The 18,989-nt window shown below is 39.8% G+C and overlaps 3 protein-coding genes across 5 annotated transcripts; 1 reads left to right on the top strand and 2 right to left on the bottom strand.

Moving 5' to 3' along the window:
• Nucleotides 1–896: 896 nt before the first annotated feature.
• LOC125301674 lies at nt 897–3,928 on the bottom strand. The gene is made up of 6 exons (XM_048254347.1): nt 3,783–3,928; nt 3,340–3,592; nt 2,982–3,145; nt 1,970–2,884; nt 1,592–1,809; nt 897–1,361 (listed from the first exon to the last, which is right to left on the bottom strand). Exons 1-6 carry the CDS (start codon nt 3,804–3,806, stop codon nt 1,292–1,294), a joined length of 1,644 nt encoding a protein of 547 aa, XP_048110304.1. The 5' UTR covers nt 3,807–3,928; the 3' UTR covers nt 897–1,291.
• A 414-nt stretch (nt 3,929–4,342) lies between these two features.
• Nucleotides 4,343–12,962, bottom strand: nuf2 (UF2 component of NDC80 kinetochore complex). 3 transcript variants are annotated; one of them, XM_048254220.1, is made up of 15 exons: nt 12,920–12,962; nt 12,489–12,617; nt 10,721–10,854; nt 10,428–10,502; nt 10,185–10,261; nt 9,920–9,981; nt 9,521–9,618; nt 9,310–9,383; nt 8,853–8,946; nt 7,809–7,871; nt 7,285–7,422; nt 6,525–6,665; nt 5,336–5,511; nt 4,993–5,128; nt 4,343–4,561 (listed from the first exon to the last, which is right to left on the bottom strand). In XM_048254220.1, the coding sequence occupies exons 1-15, from the start codon at nt 12,945–12,947 to the stop codon at nt 4,454–4,456; spliced, it is 1,533 nt and encodes a 510-aa protein (XP_048110177.1). In that variant the 5' UTR covers nt 12,948–12,962; the 3' UTR covers nt 4,343–4,453. The 3 variants fall into 3 exon arrangements, with proteins under 3 accessions (XP_048110177.1, XP_048110178.1, XP_048110179.1); XM_048254221.1 differs by lacking the exons at nt 12,489–12,617; nt 12,920–12,962 and adding an exon at nt 12,388–12,473; XM_048254222.1 differs by lacking the exons at nt 12,489–12,617; nt 12,920–12,962 and adding an exon at nt 12,204–12,281.
• An 82-nt stretch (nt 12,963–13,044) lies between these two features.
• Nucleotides 13,045–16,603, top strand: rab43 (RAB43, member RAS oncogene family). Its single transcript, XM_048254224.1, has 3 exons — nt 13,045–13,592; nt 14,878–15,061; nt 15,533–16,603. Exons 1-3 carry the CDS (start codon nt 13,404–13,406, stop codon nt 15,784–15,786), a joined length of 627 nt encoding a protein of 208 aa, XP_048110181.1. The 5' UTR covers nt 13,045–13,403; the 3' UTR covers nt 15,787–16,603.
• Nucleotides 16,604–18,989: the final 2,386 nt, after the last annotated feature.

Below are 18,989 nucleotides of genomic sequence, written 5' to 3'. Positions count from 1 at the left end.
CATAACAAAAATGTTATATTATTTGACCAATTTTAATGTTTTATTACATGTTGCGCCTGTAACACACCCTGTTCATCCTTCTGATGGGATCAGGATAATCCAAAAATAAAAAATAAATCAAATGAATCCCAATCCTTCCAAAACATTTTTAACAAAGCATACTAAAAAATCGATCCAGATTGAAAACAAGATTGGATTATGTGATCTGTTCTGAATTCTTTCCCTTCTATGCACAACCATTTTCAAAATAGCTGAAACCTGATCAGATCACTTTTGAACAACTCGCCCCTGGAATTTCTGGCTTGGAAGGAAGTACTTCAGTTTCAGAGCAAAATAGGTTCAGGACTTTTATCTTGAGTTGCTTCCTCAGTCACTCCTTATGAAGTTGCAATTGCCATTAGGAAACAGTTATCTTTATTTTGTTCAAGAGGACTGTAGGTTCGCCAGCCAAAGTGGAGAAAGTTATTCCCAAAGATTTTAGAGTGTAGCACACTTTGGTTATTCCTGCACTCAAATTTGTTATTGGGGAAACTAAAAAGGAATACTGACTGCCTTGACTAACAGTCACTGACTATCATAAACAGTCACTTGCACCAATGATTACCCCAGGGACAAAGATAATATCACAGAAACAAAAATAAAATTCTAATTAAAATTCTAATGAAAAAAATTCTTGGGGCAGCCGTGGCCTACCAGTTAGCGCTTCGGACTTGTAACTGGTTGCCGGTTCGAACCCCGACCAGTAGGCACGGCTGAAGTGTCCTTAAGCAAGGCACCTAACCCCTCACTGCTCCCCGAGCGCCGCTGTTGCAGGCAGCTCACTGCGCCGGGATTAGTGTGTGCTTCACCTCACTGTGTGTTCACTGTGTGCTGAGTGTGTTTCACTAATTCACGGATTGGGATAAATGCAGAGACCAAATTTCCCTGACGGGATCAAAAAAGTATATATACTTATACATACCATAATGGAAATCCATAATGGAAATCATTGTAAAAATGTTCTCCTTGGGTTAGGCCAATTAATTATCATAAACATACATCTGCTTTCACAACCATCTCTACAATTTCACTTGAACAATACTAAACTTTGATGGCACAATTGTTGTAATTTATTAAAACATTATTTTATATATCTTGATATAATTTATTGATACATAATAGACATATAAGTTTATCTCATATACAGATAACAGTGAGGGTCATGCATGGCTCACAGGATGTATGTACATGATGAACATGCCTATGTACAAGTCCACCATCCATACCACTGCTGCTTTATTCATTCATTCATTCATTCAATTCCCTTTGCTTTCAGCTCCCGCTTAACCTGCTTTATGTAGTCTGGGTCTGGGTAGCCATTACTGTGGAGAAAATGAAAAAATATGTTGAATTTCCACCTCATAATGATCAAAATGTTGTTGAATGAAGATTGGAGTCCTTGGAAATGTATACTGAATATCACTCAATTAGGAATTGTAAGAAATCCAACCACAACATACAGAAAAGGAGCTCAAGCCAAAGTTTAGACAATGTTACCTTTAAAGCAATTAAAACATCAGTTACATATTTGGAACATTTAGGTTTCATCTACCTCAAATGTCCTCCATATTTGCTTGTCTTGTGAGAAATGCCATTCCAGTTGACACATCCATCTTTTCCAGTGTTATTGGATACCCCCACAGTAAACACAAGCCTCTGTGAAAAGGCCTTTTTCAGGAGTTCAAGCACCTGTCGTCCCTCAGGGCTGTTTGGTAGGTAAGCACTCACTTGGAGACCATCAAACGGCTTTCCTGGGTTGGGATGATCATTCTAAGCAAAAAGGCATTGAGGGTGGAAAAGCCATGTTTACTGAATGTGAAATTCCTGTGATTAAACGCTTCCAATAAGTCATTGCATGTCTTAATATACCAGAATGAATGCCAACATGGCTGAATAAAGAAAAAAGACAGAAATACAGTAGTCAACTTACAGTCTGAGCAGCACTTGGGATATCATAATCGATCACAAGGGTGTCATGACCTAGAAAGCCTGGCAGACTCTCGTTCTCTTTGCGGATGAACATGTTGCCGTTCGGTTGATCTCCAAGACTCCCTGTAGGATAGGTGGCTCTTTTGTCTACAACACCAGGCTTGCCAACTGCAGTCAAGTCTGCCTTCTTTCCTTGTTGCATTCCTGATCTCGTGCACTCTTTCATTTTTCCTGTCTCCAAAACCCCCGTTGACATGTCTACTCCTACTGGCTGGCCACTCTCGTGGTTCTTTACATCTCCCTCAGTTTGCCCCTTTACTCTGCATACTACCTCAGAAATGTGCTCAGTTTTATCAGGACAATCAAGACCCCTCGAGTGAGAGCTTGCATCTTTTTTTGGAACAAGAAATTCTGAATTGGTCATAGTTGTGCCTACAGGAAGGTCTAATTGAGAGCGAGGAGGCTCCACACAGTTCTGAAGAAGTCTGGTCATGTCCTTACAGGCTTGCAATCTCATATCCCTGCCAGTTCCTCTGTTTCTGAAGTTCAGAATAATTTCTGCTTGAATCCTCACACTGTTTTCTCTCTCTATGAAGTCCATCTCCTTTCTATATGTTTGACAGGCCGCCCGGTACAGGGAGAGGGGGACACGGCAGCTCACTTCCTGAGACCCTTCCTCTTCAGAGGCTTGTGTCTCAATAGGAGCTGCACTAAGTGACTCATCATTCTCACCCTGTTCCTTTTGCATGACTGTTTGACAGAGTTCTGCATAGAACATGTTGACCTCCTCAAGGGTCCCCTGCATAGATAGACAATGTGTCCCTGAGCTGTGCTTTTCAAACTTCTCCATTATTTCAGCCTGTATCTGGGAGCTACATTTCTGCACATCCACCACTGCGTTCACCTTAATTGGGATCTAGATAAGAGAGTGAAAAAAACAGATGAAGTTCAATTGAAGTAGAGTAATTATGTCATGGATGAAAACCAACATATTGTTTGCTATATTTCATCACCTGAAAAAGGGACCCCTCACCAGAGGAATATGTGGGGTTGTTTTGTGTAGAAATTTTAGCTGCGTTGATCATCTGAACACTACTGTAAAAGTGCACAACAGCTGTCTGTTTCAAGTCTTTAAAAGTCAGACTGGATGATTTCTTGCTCAGTAGAACATCAAGAGCTGCGCACATGTGAGGAACTTGTTAAGACAAAGTTGCAAATTAACTTTAAGTTAATGAAAAAAATACTTAGTTGTCTTTGATTACTTTACTATCGCATTTAATAATTCTGTCGGCTTTAAGTGTTAGGCCTGACAGTTAATTAAAATATAGGCTACGCTATCTAGGTTACAAGAAAAAACCTGTCCATCCTTACCTGAGAAGGGTGTTATCTTTGCCATTGCACAACCTGGGGTTTCCAAAGGCTCTAGTCTATGAATATTGCAGCTGATGTGCATTTCATCTACTAGTGCTGTATTAAACCACGACTGAAGAGCTTTCTGAAGCATAGGCGCCCACCTTTTTGGTAGGTCCACCTCAGGCCAGTGGAGTTTAACATATAGCGAACCAATGTCAGGAGGCGCAGTTGGTGAAGCGGCTCCCAGTTCATCCTCTGACAAATACAGATCCTGAAAAAAAAAAAAAACATAATAGTTACTAAAGAACGAGGACACGCGTTACATTCAAAACCTTTATTCATAACTGCTAGTTATAACTCTCTAAGCTAAATGAAGCGTTTTCGAAATAGCATACGTGTCTCACTCTAGAAATCGCTATCGCTACATGACATTTCTCGTGTTTCTGCCATCCACAACTTACCGGTACTTCATCCACCTCATCCATGTGTCGACTCAATAGTTATCCAAAACCTGTAATGTTTCTGACTGTAAAACAACAGAAAGATTGCAAAGAAAGAGTGGTGGCTAATAAGACAACCACTTCTGTGGGTAGGCTAAATGGTGACCTATTCAGTGAACATGTGACCTGTTTGTAAACGCTATGACTTTGAAGAATCGAAAATGAAAGCTTGAGTCTACCGCTCTGCAAGCACCATCAGCAGGTATCCACTCTCAAGTTGAGCGCATTTAACTAATAGTATTTTAAAGCCACTTGCATCTTGAAAATATTTTTTTGCAAAAGAACTAAAGTATAATTCTGAAAACTCAAATCAGTTACACCACAGGTGTTTCACACCAAAATCAAAACAAGCATTAAACGTCAACTGATTGGTAAAAACAATAAATATCTTCAGTAGGCTACTTGAAGTCTAGATATCAGCAAGGTTTTCCAGAGACCTGTGTAATATCTTGTAATTGAATATGCCAGTGCTTCCATAAGTATTAACGTAAACTTATGAAATAAGCAACAAAATCATGAGGACAGTTTCAATGTCTTTAATAACAACATTTATCAATGATAACTTACATAAACATAACAAACAGGACAGAATATATAACAAGACGGTAAGGAAGGGTAACAGAAAAATACAGCTAGAAATTTGACTTTATTTTGTGAATATCTGCGCTGCCTTCGACGATGTGATTTTCAATGCGCTTGTGGAACTGATCCAGGTTGCTTAACAGATGGTCGTAGAGGGTCTTAAAGAGAAAGAGAAAAAAAAAAAAAAAAAAAAAAGAGGGGAGAGACAGAGACATTTCAACTTGCTGCAAAACAAACCACTCGTATCCATATCTAGGTCTTTTCCAAACAATTAAACTAAAATATTTTTTTCTTGAATCTCATCATAATTTCATTTTTTTATAATTTCATAATTAATTTCATTTATAATAAACATAATTTCATGAGTCAGAACCTTATTAATCTATTATGTTAACAGGGTACTGTCGAAATCACATCAGTTTTTTTTATTTTATTTATATCTTTTATCTATAAAGATATAAAGATTTATGTCTTTATATAAAGATATAAAGATTTATATCTTTATATCTGGCAGCAGTCAATGGGTCTTGGTGGCATCTCATAATAGACACTGCATACCTAGTGGAGATGTGGAGGTAGTGCGTGGTACCTGTGCCTTCTGGATCTCCTTGTTGCAGGTGTCCTTCATGTTCTGCATATTGGCCTTGAGCTTCTGGGTCTCTCTTCTCAGCTCCTGGATCTCCTCCACCACCTCCTCTCGCTTCTGATGGACCCGGTCATACTCCCTGCAGCACAGAGGGAGCGGGCAGGAACACACACACACTTTGTGTTGTATGACTGGCCTATCTGTGTGGACCAGAAGTCATTGTATTTTGAGGCTCTGCCTTCTTGCTGTTCAGTTGCCTCCTAAGTGCAGGAAAAGAATACCTGCTGCCCCTGGGTTGTTTCTGCTCCGCTGATGGAGTATGTGTTTCCAGGACAACAGTACTTACCCCATGATGTTGCGCAGGTGGTGGTCCTTCATCTCTTTCTTTTTCTGCCGGCGGATTTGCTGCTTAGACTCCTTGTCTTGTTTCATGGCGTGCGCCCTCTTCAGCTGGGCCTCCTCCACGCCCACGGCCTTCAGTTCTTTCAGATGCTGCTCGTACTCAGAAGCCAACTGTTGGATCTGTACACGTACGCACACACACACACACACACACACACACTAAAATATATATTATAGATCCCAAAGGCACCATGGGCAACGCAGCCTGCTGCACCACAGTCTCATGTCCTCTTGTTTGCCCTGGCAAATACAGGTAGCCGACCTTCCGACAAGGTAGTCGACCTTGTCAACAAAGGATTCAAGCCAATGCACTAAAGCAGCTTGAAGTCAATTTGGTTGACAAGTTGTGTACGATTTTCGTGCGATTTCAGTCGGCAACTAAACAGACAGAAATCATGGAAGTTGTACTGGAGCCGCGGTGCGCTCCCTTCAACTAGATCATTTAGTGTAAGGTGCCAATCTTAACGGTTTTAAGTCAGTTGAAGTCAGTCTTTTGCTAGTTTTGCCGTTATGACAATATCAAACATTAGATATTATCGCAAGTCTTTTAGTTGTGGCTCATGAAAATGGTGACAAGAACAATATAAAAAAACAATAGTGAACTCTCTCCAACACCAAACAGGAAGGGGAAAAGTAGGCGACAGCTGTAGCCTATATGATTATTTGTTATTTAGTTTCTTATATATTATTAGTTGGCTATTCCACAGAACAGAACAACTGTTAGGGATGTCACATGAAACAGTGCTGCTGAAACACAACTTTGATATGAGTAGGCTATCGTTTGAGTTCCTGTTGATATCTAGTGCACGATGGGAAATAATTTAAAGGAATCTAGTTGCAGTCTTGTAATCAGTGACCCTGCAAGATCCCTAGTCGTTGCAAAATCAGTCTGTGACTAAAAAACTCTATGACTTGTCTTTAGATGTGAGGGGCATGAGGCTGTAGTCTTTCAAAATTATTTTCCTAATCTTTGCAAAGTCTTTCAGTGTAAGGAGAGCATTAGTCACAAAATCAGTTATTCACACTAGCAGCATGCAATTATATTGTACACACAGTGCATGTATGCACTCATTCACCCCGTTGATACGTCAGGCCTCCCTGCATTCACCACAGACAGACGGTCTCCCCCTCACCTCCTCTTGCTGGTGGTGCGCCTTGGTCATGCTGGTCTGGAGGTCCTGCAGCAGTTTGTACAGCAGCTGGATCTCCACTTTGCTCTGTTCCACCGCCTGCACACTGATCTGCCACTCCACCAGCTTCTCATCTGCCAGCTCCTACACACACACACACACACACACACACACACACACACACACACACACACACACACACACACACACAATAATGTAATGGAAACATTATTTCACTGACGGTATATATTCAATAGGCAAAAGAAAGTCACATGACCAAGTTCCTGAACATTTTGAAGTTGTCAGTAAATTTTTATGTGAGAAATTGCATTCTAAAAATCACTAACATCAAGATCAAAGATATTTTGAAGAAAATTTCAACAGTGCATACAGTAAAAAATCTCAGTCATACGGTAAATACAGTATATGCACATTTTGACTCACAAACACTTTACACAACAAATTAACCCGTTCGCGCTGGATGCTGCATGACGCAACATTCTATCTCCCGCCTGATGCTGCATAGCGCAACATTGAATCTCCCGCTGGATGCTGCGTAGCATGCTTTTTATTTCATGTTTCTAGGTGCTAGAGGCCTAGATATTAAATTTTGGTAGACGTTGACAATTTTTAGTATGTTTTCAGAAAACCCTCAGGAAATAAGGTTATTTAGTTTAGAATGCCATAGGATTCTATAGGCGTTTTTAGCAGATATTTGAGGAGTAAATGGGTTCACTGATCACCAAAAGTCCCAGTTACGTACTTTAGAATTTTTGATGGTTTTGATGTTTTCCTTCATCTTCATCATCTCGTTCTTGAGGTCCTCAGGCGACTCCACAATCTGGGACTTGAGCTTGCTGATGGCCTCTTTGAGGGCACTGACATCGGTCTTCAGTTGACTCTGTCCACAGATGACAAAATGGCACAAGTGAGAACAGCAACACCACAATGCCTTTTTTATTGGTGTGCAGTAGAGTGAAGTACAGGACTAAGATTGAGATAACTGGCTCATGTACAGATAGAACTGAGAAAAGACCTGGGGTCTCATTACAGAAATGTCCTAACTCTGAATTCACATCTCATCATAGTCTAGGATAGCATTTAGGATTTTTTTTTTTTGTTATTACAGAAACATGTTCCCTAACTATTCTGAAACTTTAGTTAAGATAAGACAAGCGGTTAGGATATTGTTCTGTAAAGAGGCCCCTGGTCCACATCCACATTTGATATGACCTAGGGTCAGCTGATACGTCAAGAGGTATGTACAGTATGTATTTAAAGACAAACCAGTTTCTGCATCCGCTCATTATTTTCATTCTTTCCATCGCTGACTTCAGCTTTTAGGTTATTCTGTTTGTGTGGGGAGAGAGAGGAAAGATGTTAGGCATTTACAACTGGTCTTTCAACAGAACGTACGATGTGTGTGAGTGAGTACTTACCAAGCCACACATATAAATTTGTAATTTTTGTAATTTAGTTATTTAAAAAAAGGGACAGCACAAGTATATATTACACAATAGGCCTATTCACTAAACAACCTTGCTTGTCTTTCAACCGTGCTTATTGTGTCAGCTGTCAGGGGATTCATATGATTTACTGGCGTAGCTTAAATAAACAGTGTTTCAGAACTGTTTGGATTTACATACAAGTGGGTTCAATATTGCAAACAACTGATCTATATTATATTTCACCACGTCTGCTCGCAGACCACTTGGGATAGCTTGCAGACCACCAGTGGTCCCCGGACCACAATTTGAGAAACACTGGGCCAGACAATGAAAAGTTTTAAATCTGACAGTTCTTTCAAAATCTGACAGTGGTGGAATCTTTTGAGCTTTCTATCTAAAACTTGGCTTGTCTTACAAACCGACACTCAGCTCATTATGCAATAGATCATAAGTGACATGATCATTGCAATAAAATATAATCTAGCTGCTTTAAATGTTAATTTGTTTCTTCTATGTCTAAAAAATTGGACAGGTTAAACTTTCTGTTCCTTGTTTTTGTTTTTTGCCTGCTGCTTGAAGCTGAGATGTGAGTCAAAGGTCACTCCGTATTTAAATTCTTGCACAACCTCAAGCTTAACCTCCCACACCAGAGTGCTGGGGTCTGTATTGGTGTTTGCCCTTTTTGGAAAATACATACAGACAGTCTCTGACACATTGAGGTGTAGATGAGAACTCTCCAGCCAGTATTACATGTGCAGTTTGGCAGAGTTATGCCAGGGTCTGAGGGTGCAGGACAATGGTGGCACGGTGTGTGAACAGACTACATATAGAACCTAAAAATGGCACACATGCGTGCATGCATACATACAAGTTCCCTACTCACCACTTCCTGATACGCCTGTGCTGTGTTCTCATGTAGCTCAGCTAGAGCTTTGTCCAGTTCTTTAGCTTCGGCCTGCTGTTCAGGAGGGATGGTCCTTTGTCAAGAGAAGCAAAATATTAAAAAAGAACACCATTTCTAATTGTGCACAACAGCAAAATATAAAAAAAAAAAAGAACACCATTTCTAATTGTGCACAACAGCAAAATATAAAAAAAAGAACACCATTTCTAATTGTGCACAACAATAAATACAAGGAACAGTGCTAGTACTAAGACATTAAATTAATGAACTAATCAGTAATAATGATGTTCATATAATGTGACTATTTATAGATATAGTTGCTGTCTCCAGTAATATTTAGGTATTTTTTTGTCAATAGCACAATATAATAAACAAACAAAACAAATAAACAGATAAATAGGTAAACAAATAAATATATTAATTAATAAAAAATTACGTCAATTCCTTTATTCTTCTCTCTGCATCCTTGATCCCCTGTGTGCAGGCTTTCTGCCTATCCATGTTCTCCCGCTAAAACAGTGACAAAACATGGAGATCAGATGATTTAGTCATCTGTCAGCTGTATGTCAGTCAATATATATATATATATATTGCTCCCTAATAAAGCAGCACTGTGCAGCAGACTGAAGCACTGAGAAAGGACTTACAAAGCTCTGCTGGTGTGCTGCAGTCACTTCCATCCTCTGTTTCCGGAAGTGGAGGAAATTCATGATGCCACTCATAACAGTGATGGTCTGCTTGGCCCCTGCAATGCAAACATGTGAAATACATTAATCACAGGGTAATTAATGAAAATAACCAATTCATTGGGGTGGTGGTAGTGTAGTGGTTAAGGAGCTGGGATAGCGTGCAGTAGCCTAAAAGTTGTCCCAGCTTCCACCGCCGTGCTTTTGTGTAAAGCTCCTTACCCCAAGTTGCTCCGTGGACAATGTAATCCCTTGTAATATAGTTGACATAAGTGACTTTGGACAACAATGTTTGCTAAATGAATAAATGCAAATGGTCGACACAGATAAAGATATATGTGAAACAATTAAACGACTTACTGGGAGTAAGCAGGTCACTGAGTGAGAAATCATACACATGGCACATTGGCAAGAACTGGCGCCTGAAACACAAAGAAACAACTTTTTACACACTAGAGAAATGATGCACCAATATGACAAAAGAAATTATAAAGCTAAACACTGGATGAAAACAGTCACCCAAAACTAAATAAATTTAATTTAGAAAAAGAACAGAATGTCTAAATTAACAGTTGTGTTGCCTAGTGTTTACACACAAAGGCACATAATCAGAGAAATATCTCACATGCGCAAGAAGAGATTCATGATTGGGGCAGCCCCTTCATATAGTGAAGGATGCTGGATGTTTTCAGACAAAGGTGCCTGTTTGAAAGAAACACAAAAAGATGACAGTGTCACACCTCACTCTTTTGCATCCACACTAATCATTTAATCAAGAACTTTGACATTATTATTTACTCATTTAGGCATTATATTAACTCATTTAGGCAAATAGTCATGCGGGCATAGTCCACTAAAAGACACTCACCAGATATAGGGATTCCGGCTTGATGCGAAATACCAGTTGCAGCACCCTCATGTATAGCCGCTGTATGACATCTGGCTGCAAAGACAGTTTAACCCATAATCACAATTATACTACTTACCTGACCAAAAGAAATCATAAATAAAGCCACAAGGGGAAATCATCACAGTCCAATTAGAGAAGCAAAAAATGCAAATGAGATGGCAAACATCAAAAAAGGTTGGGAAGTCTAAGCTGGTTAAAGGAGACAAATTGTTGCCATGAGACGTATTTGAAGGTTTGAACATTTTACTTACCTTGGGTGTTGGTGTGATATCACTTTTAGCAAAATGTTTGGCCTCTTGACCAATAAGTACCTCTGCACGAAAGAACTGGACTAGTGCGTCCGCCTTGTAAACCGGGAACGTGTTTGCGCTGTCACACATTGCCTCTGTGAGGAAACGCATTTAAAAGAAGGCCACATCAGTTCAGAGAAGAGTAGGATGAGTAGGATTATAAGTTAGTAATAGCTTGGTTAAAAGTATAGTGTTTAGATGAAAGATGATAGGCAAAGACAAACGAAGAAGGTACTGAAGGCAAAGAAAAAGGCAAAGAAGACAAACAAGTATTCTCTAGGGGTGTAAAGGTACACATATTCGTACTGAATCGCTTAGGTACAGGGCATTAGGTTCGATACAGATGTGTACCAAGAGGTCTTGAACAGTATGCTTCAACAGCGAGTTGCCACACAAACATCAAGTGAAGGACCCTATGTCAGGTTAGTCAATTAATGTCAAAAAACATTTGAAACCTTTTCAAAATTCTATTCCCGTTGTGCATCAGCAATATTGTCAGTGAATTTTAGGCTTGCAGTACCTACAGGCTTACCATACCGAAAATAAACCGAAACGGACCGAACCTGATTTTTGTGCACTGTTAACCCCTGGTATTCTCGAGTACTCTACACTTTAGTTTATGACCTTTTTTTTATCTATTAATTTGATGAACCTATTCTTTTACACAAACATACGGGAGTTTGTGGGCGTTTTGAGGCGGTAACAACGTACGCCATGCTGTTTTGAAGACATTCTCTGGTGCAAACAAACGCTGCATCGCCATTGAGGTCAAATAAGGAGCTGCCTCAAGGGTTCTAAAAGTATTTTGTTGTGTTTAGTTGTATAATGAAAGCCCAGTTTTATAGCTATCCATGTGTGTTCACTTCTGGCTCCTTGGCTATCAATTTGGGGACTATAATGGGCTATTTGACGTCTTTAGAACTAAATATATTGGAGGTGTCAGATGTTGAGTTACTCCAGTCTAGAGTTTTGACGTTAATCACTCCTATGATGTATTGCTATTGTATATCCAAAGTAAAGTCCCTGTTTCGAAGTTAACTGATGATCAAATCAACCAAAAGTCCGACATTGTTTCAGTTTGCACCTCCAAGTGGTCTGTGACGTAAGCTTGTATGAAAGAATGTGTCGGGTAGCTCTCTACATCCTAGTATATGACCACACACCCACTCTACGTTTAGTGACAGTAAGCACACTCCACGGAGCTGAGGGTAAACTGAACGTTAACGTTACCAACATGCAGAGAAAGAAAACTAATTCTGTCGATCATTTGTCTGATTGAGACTATAGGGAATGGGGTACCAAATATACTGCACAGCATTCATCCTTGTTGTAACTTGGCTAACGTTAAGTCATTTGCATTGTTCGTGCCAAGTAAACAAATGCCTAAAATCATTCATAAAACGACTCTGCACAGAAAGGAGACAGAGCTATCTTTTAACTGTACCGTTGAAGGTAGATGTAACGTTATCTATATTGCACGTGTCATGTTGACAGTAACAGGAACAACAGTATCGTAACAACTTCGCAGAGCAACAAGAATTTGTGTCGGTTATGCTAGCTTGCGCCAGCTAATGATTAGCATTCAATCAAAACATTTGAAATTCTTTGCCACCAACGTTTTAGCTTACCATCAGTCTCAGCACAATTTGCCATTGTCCAAAGACCTAAAATCTAATTGACAATAATTAATTTATCACTGACCGCTTCCACAACAACAACAATTCATTACCTGCAGCCGATGATCCGCTGGAAGAAATAATTTTGATTTTTGGCGCCTCTGTCGTCACTTCCCATTTTCTTCTTCGATGGTAATGATCCAATGGTATGGCATCCACTGTGAAATGATTACTGCTGACCCCTAGCGTTTGGTAGTGAGATGGACGATGTGACGATGGAGATGTGTACTGGGCAAAACAAATATTTACTCATATCGCTACTTATATATTCAGTGATGGTAATGTAGCCTATTTAGGTCCAATTGAAGACCACATATGCTACGGACGTACATTATTCAGATTTCCCAATTTAGGCCATTTGCATCACTCTTTAAAACATTTAGCCTAAAACTATTTTTGTTCATTAACTTTTCATTTTTCACAGTATTCGAAATTAAAATGGCATTGTTTAGGATTAGACGACTTCCACCCCCCAAAAACGTACCATCGCCCAGTGACCCTATGACAGACATAATTTCCAAGTTTGTAGTGAGGCGATTGTTGTTATTAAGCTTATGCAACACGAATATTTCTAGTGCAGTAGGCTACATTTTTCTTATCAGGACGCGTAGGCAAATATACATAACGAGATGCAACGGTCATAAAGGTAGGCCTATGAGAGCTTACTTGAAACATAGATTTAATTGATTGGAACTCGTGCCGTGACAAAACAAAATCACTGATAAATGAGTAGAAAAAAATCTTAGCCTCAAATTTTGAAAAGGGACAGACAGGCACGGCGCTGGGATACCTAACAAACTGTGCTGTCATTCGTCCCTTCCGCGTTGGCAATTCCGCAGGTGCTGATTTAGATCCACGTCAGTTTTGCTTTTAGAACTATAAACACAGAGCTAACGACCACTGAGACGGCACACATGCAATAGCCGTCGGACATACGTCTAGTCAGAAATTTACAAGCTTTTGCAAACATGTCATTGCTTGATTCTGATGACAGCTATGACTTCGTCTTCAAAATTGTTTTAGTCGGAGACGTTGGCGTCGGCAAAACTTGTGTAGTGCAACGATTCAAGACTGGGATCTTCATCGAAAGACAGGGCAACACTATTGGAGTGGACTTTACCATGAAGACTGTGGATATTCAAGGAAAAAGAGTCAAGGTTTGTGGATCTCAGTAATAATTTCTTCCCCCTGATAGCTCAAAATGTTGTCGAATGAATATAATGCTACCTGTAGGCTAAGCAAGATCGAGAAATGATTGAGACGACTGGAAACAATGTGTCTTTGTTTCTTAGAATCTTTATTATTAGCGTGTTACGCTCGAACTTTCTGTCCAGATTGAAATGTGAAGATTAGCCACATAGGAAGCTCTAGATGGGGCAGACTGCAGTAGGCTACATTGAATGTGGACATGCGATGTAAATACCCAGCCTAAATCTAAAGCTTGTATCTACACAGCAATTATATATTATGCAGTTATTATGTCAGGGCGTTAGATTTGTAAATCCACAGAGCTACATACAGGGCTCTGCAACTTTTTTTTTTTTTTTATATTATTATTATTCGTCCAAAGTAAAGACAGAACACTGACATTGGACTGTGAACCTTATCGTATGACTTGAAATAGACAACACTATTCCCTCTTATTATTTGTGACCGTATTAAACATATCAAAATGTAATGTTCAGCTGTCATTCGATTGTAGGCCTATAACCTATTTGTCTGACCCTTGAGATGCAGACTTTGTCACTTGACGTGTCATGTTTTTTTTTTTTACTGGACTTTAGAAAATGTTTTCCCCCTGTGTTCCAACAATCTAATAATTGTACTGAGTTGTTAACGTGACATAGGTTGGCCAAATATGTCAACTCATTGTTACATGTTTATGCCCCAGCTATGCCACTTTACCAAACATCTGACCCCATTTTGGAGCCATGTCTGTTTGTTTGAATGCACCTGTGTGTTTTTGGTGTTTTGGTTCTCATAAGCAGGGTACCACTCTTGGTTGAATTGTGTCGAGTGTTCACGTTGAGCCCTGTAGCTGAGTCAGCTAATGTCAGCACTTTTTTTTCTCAACCGGGCCTAGCCTTGGTTAACAGGCTGGGTACCTCTGCTGCCAGCATGCCCTTGCTAGTGCTTTACCATATATTGTGGACAGGGTAGATTTCAATTGGTGTGAATAAGTTTGGTACGTAGGTTATATGTGGTGTTGATATGGTGTAGGCTATTTTCATACTTTAACTCTACAAATTGTACACACACACACACACATATACACACACACACACACACATACACACACACACACACACATACGTTCAATGCCATTGCTTAACACATTATGACCCTTTGCTCATAATTGAACTCTACATACCTTATGATATAAAACCATAAGTGTGAGTGTGCCCTGCCTAAAGTAATGTTGAGGCAACATTGTGGCAACAGTTGCAGATCTGGGACACAGCAGGGCAGGAGCGATTCCGCACCATAACGCAAAGCTACTACCGCAGCACCAACGGTGCCATCATCACCTATGACATCACCAAGAGGCCCTCCTTCCTGTCCGTCCCCAAGTGGATGGAGGACGTGAAGAAATATGGCGGCTCCAATATCGTCCCACTGCTAGTCGGTGAGTGTCCCTGGGCAGGGTTAAAGTAGGCTAAATATGAACTGTGGAGGCGACAACCCAGCATTTCCAAAAAGTCAGTGTGTGCCTTAATTTGGTCTTCATGGATCGTCTGTGCTGCCCTAATTATCTAACTCTGAGACTTGTGCCACACAGTGTGTAATTACTATTCATTTCACACTATGTTGAAAGTCCTCAGTTTCACTAATATTTCTGTCAAATAATTCCAGAAGAGATTTGTGTGAGAATATTGTGTGAGAAACACTGCCACTTAAGGCAAAGGGAAGTGTTCATTGGAAAGAACACACTCTGAAGGAGGTCATAATTAGCCTGTCCAGAAAAGTGACACTAAGCTCTAAGGATTTAGACTGGTATCTTTTGAAACTTTAGGACATGCATTCATTATCTTGGTCATATCCAAACCTATGTCAATGTTTTTAAAGCATGCCATTAACTCTGTCCTGCATGGTGTAGGTAACAAATCTGATTTGAGCGATGTGCGTGAAGTCCCATTCGAGGAGGCCCAGTCCATGGCTCACCAGTTGGACTTTATCAGCGCCATTGAGACCTCAGCCAAGGATTCTACTAATGTGGAAGAGGCCTTCAACAAAATGGCCGCTGAACTAATTCTCAGACACGGGGGTCCCATGTTCAATGAGAACGTGACTGACAGCTTCAAGCTCAACAGCAAGGATGTGACTGCAGAAGGCTGGGGCTGCAGCTGTTGATGCCTGAAGACAGACACCGGGTTGATCTTTTTCATTATCCGACTGGAACGTTTTCTTTTGCCAGTATTTTAAGGCACACCATTCGAGTTCCTGTAAGGGACATTTTTTTTTCTATTCTCCCAGGGACCAGTAGTGTTATTTTTTAATTTAGCAATAAATACTTTTTACTGTAGAGGCAGATTGATCACAGTCGGCCCTCAGAGGGAATTCTTTCACCAGGAAAAGCTCAGGAGAAAGAAAGTAGTGGATCTTCAGCTTACAAACCCTGACCTGTGTGTGCAGACGGTTTGGCATGTAACGAAAAGGTCTTTCAGAATGTTCTTAAGCAAGTTTGAATCACATGTCCAGTAATGGACTAGTCTGGCTAATGCATTCACATGTCTCATTTATTGAATGTGGCCCTCACAGTACTGGCAGTTAGAGTTGCTGAAGTGTAGCGACTGCTGCTGCCTAAAGTAATGAAACATTTTCAAATGTTACATTTTCAACTAGTTTTCTTGCATTCATTTTGTTTCCATAAAAACAAAATTGCCACAGCAAGGAGTACTAATAGAAGATAGTAGTCATCTCAGACTGAGTGCATATTTACAGAGCTATTGACAACAATTCTGGTTGTTTAAAGTCTCTCATAAACACTGACGCAGGTAAACCCTTACACACACTATATTACTGACACACTCCAACAAAACCGGGCAGCGTTTCTCTTCATTGCTCTCATTTGTTATTTTACCGCATATCATTTAGGTTTTTGTGGGTTGTTGTGTGTGTGTGTGTGTGTGTGTGTGTGTGTGTGTGTGTGTGTGTGTGTGTGTGTGTGTGTGTGTGTGTGTGTGTGTGTGTGTGTGTGTGTGTGTGTGTGTGTGTGTGTGTGTGTGTGGGGATTCTGGTATGGCGTGACCAATAATGGAAATATTGACCAACTGGATTTTTTTACATCTCACAGAATGAACAACAGAAACAGGAAAGAACATAACATTATTGTTTATTGTTTATGATCAGTGCCACAAAAAAGTCTGCCGATGGTGAGCCTCATTCTGAGGGTAATCCTGGGGGAGGGGTGGGGGCAGTTGAGTCTCTGATTCTTTGGCCTTCTGATTGGTGGCCTTTTGGCTTCTGCTGCTGTGGCCAGGATGTGATGTCATAAAGGCCCCACATGTCGCTTGGCTGGAGGAGAGCAGAGAGCCCTCTGCACTTTGGTATTTGTGTATCTCTTCCCCCCTCCCTCCCCCCCTGAGTATAGAGGGAGAGAGGGCTGTGTGTTTGGATCAGCTGGAGACCAGACATCCACACAGACAACACTACTGTGGTGTTGCTTTCTGAACCAATGCTGTGAAGCTCCCTTACTGGGCTGTGTTGTTTTTGGAGTGTGTGAAGGAAAAAGCCTTTTAAATAGTTTTTTTATATATATATATTTATAACTGGCATGTAAATGTCAACTGCCACTTCTTAACACACACACACACACACACACACACACACACACACACACTGTATATACAGAGAGGGAGAGATAGAGAGATGGTGGAATGATATATTACTTAGATGTGTAGTTGGCTATAATTTGTTCAGAGGAGGCGATCATGTGATTTGAGTGGTATGGATGTATTCAAAGCCACTGAGCATGTGTATTCTGAAATCTGAAAGTGTAAGGAAGTTTGTCTGTGCACAGACAAGGATATATTATGTGTATCAGAGCCACTGGACTAGTCCTCATTTTCTCCTAATAATCTGTAGCATGGTTTGAGTAGTGACCAGATGTCCATTTTATTTCCACGGACAGTCCAATGTTTCAGTTCATGTATGTCGAAATGCTAGATATTGTTTCACATTTCCAAGGCAATGATATTTGACTGCATACTGTGAGTGTGTGTAGTTTTTGTTTTTTTAATGAAAGTACAAAACAACTTCATGAATTGAGATTGCAACGTTATGCATTGTAAAATAGCCTATTGAATTTTGTCATCTTAGTTATTTAGAGGATTTTAAGAAGGTAGGCTATGTGAGGGATACATAAGCAGATGTGTATTGTTATAAACTTCCCTTATACTCATCTGATAAGTCTGCAGACCAGCCATTCTGCTGGGGTTCTCTTCAATCATACTTGGTGTCGTTTCTGTCGGGAGGCATTTATGGTGTCGTTTCTGTCGGGAGGCATTTATGGTGTCGTTTCTGTCGGGAGGCATTGTTGAAGCACTTTTTTCCAGTGTTAACTTGAACTGCAGTGATCCATATCCAGCCTTGAAAATATTACCACACACAGTACATTCATCACTCGTTAGTGAAAACCAACCTTATTTAGGTACATGGCATCATTACATTTAGTTAATTATGGTACCAGAGCCTGGATTTTAGTTGACTATTCTAGCTAATTGGTATTTGAAAAGCACATATTCAGGTACTGTAATTCAGGACTCAGTACAACTTCTGAATGTTTCCAGTGATTCCAAGTGAGAAGGCCTTTGTGAATGATGGATTTTTATATTGACCTTCAAAGATTTGTATTCACTTTTATTAAATTGGAAGAGAAAGCTGTCTGATTGAAAATGCCTTCTTGTTACCCAGGACAGATCTGTTTCTTGGATGCTATGTACTAGGATGTGACCTTGGTTAAATGTATATGAAGGTTGGTTCTAGAGGTTTTGAGTGCCTTAAAATAATTTTGATATCAATAGAAAACAATTACTGATAGCAATAGCCATAAGACATGTTACTATGCATTATCTGATAATACTATGACACAAGTTATTGTTTTGAATTCTGTTTGTAATCCTTTTATGTTTTGAGTAATTTGATGCTCCGAATGATCTGTTCATATTGAATAAAACATAATATAAATAATTGCCATGTTTGTAAACTTGGTGTGTCCTAGGATACTGTTCTACCAATGACAAATGAGACCACACTCGGCATGCTGTGGAATGCTTGAGAATTCCTGAATTCTGGAACTTTACTGGACTAATAACTGATGAATAATACAATACATTGCGTCATAATCAGATATGTTTGTCATTTTATGTGAGAAAATGAAATGGTGGACACACTAACCAATAACACAGATAACAACTACGCACATCTGAGTGATAAACTCTTTTATTAACATCTGGAAATGTTTATTTTTTTTAAGAATAAATCTAAAGTTGTTAATAAAAATAAATACCTTCTACATGCATCTTTGTTTCAATGGTAGCACTTTCTTTTCTTTA

The sequence above is a fragment of the Alosa alosa genome, chromosome 10, assembly GCF_017589495.1.
Source record: "Alosa alosa isolate M-15738 ecotype Scorff River chromosome 10, AALO_Geno_1.1, whole genome shotgun sequence".
Classification (NCBI taxonomy): domain Eukaryota; kingdom Metazoa; phylum Chordata; class Actinopteri; order Clupeiformes; family Clupeidae; genus Alosa; species Alosa alosa.
This window is presented reverse-complemented; position numbering and strand designations above follow the sequence as displayed.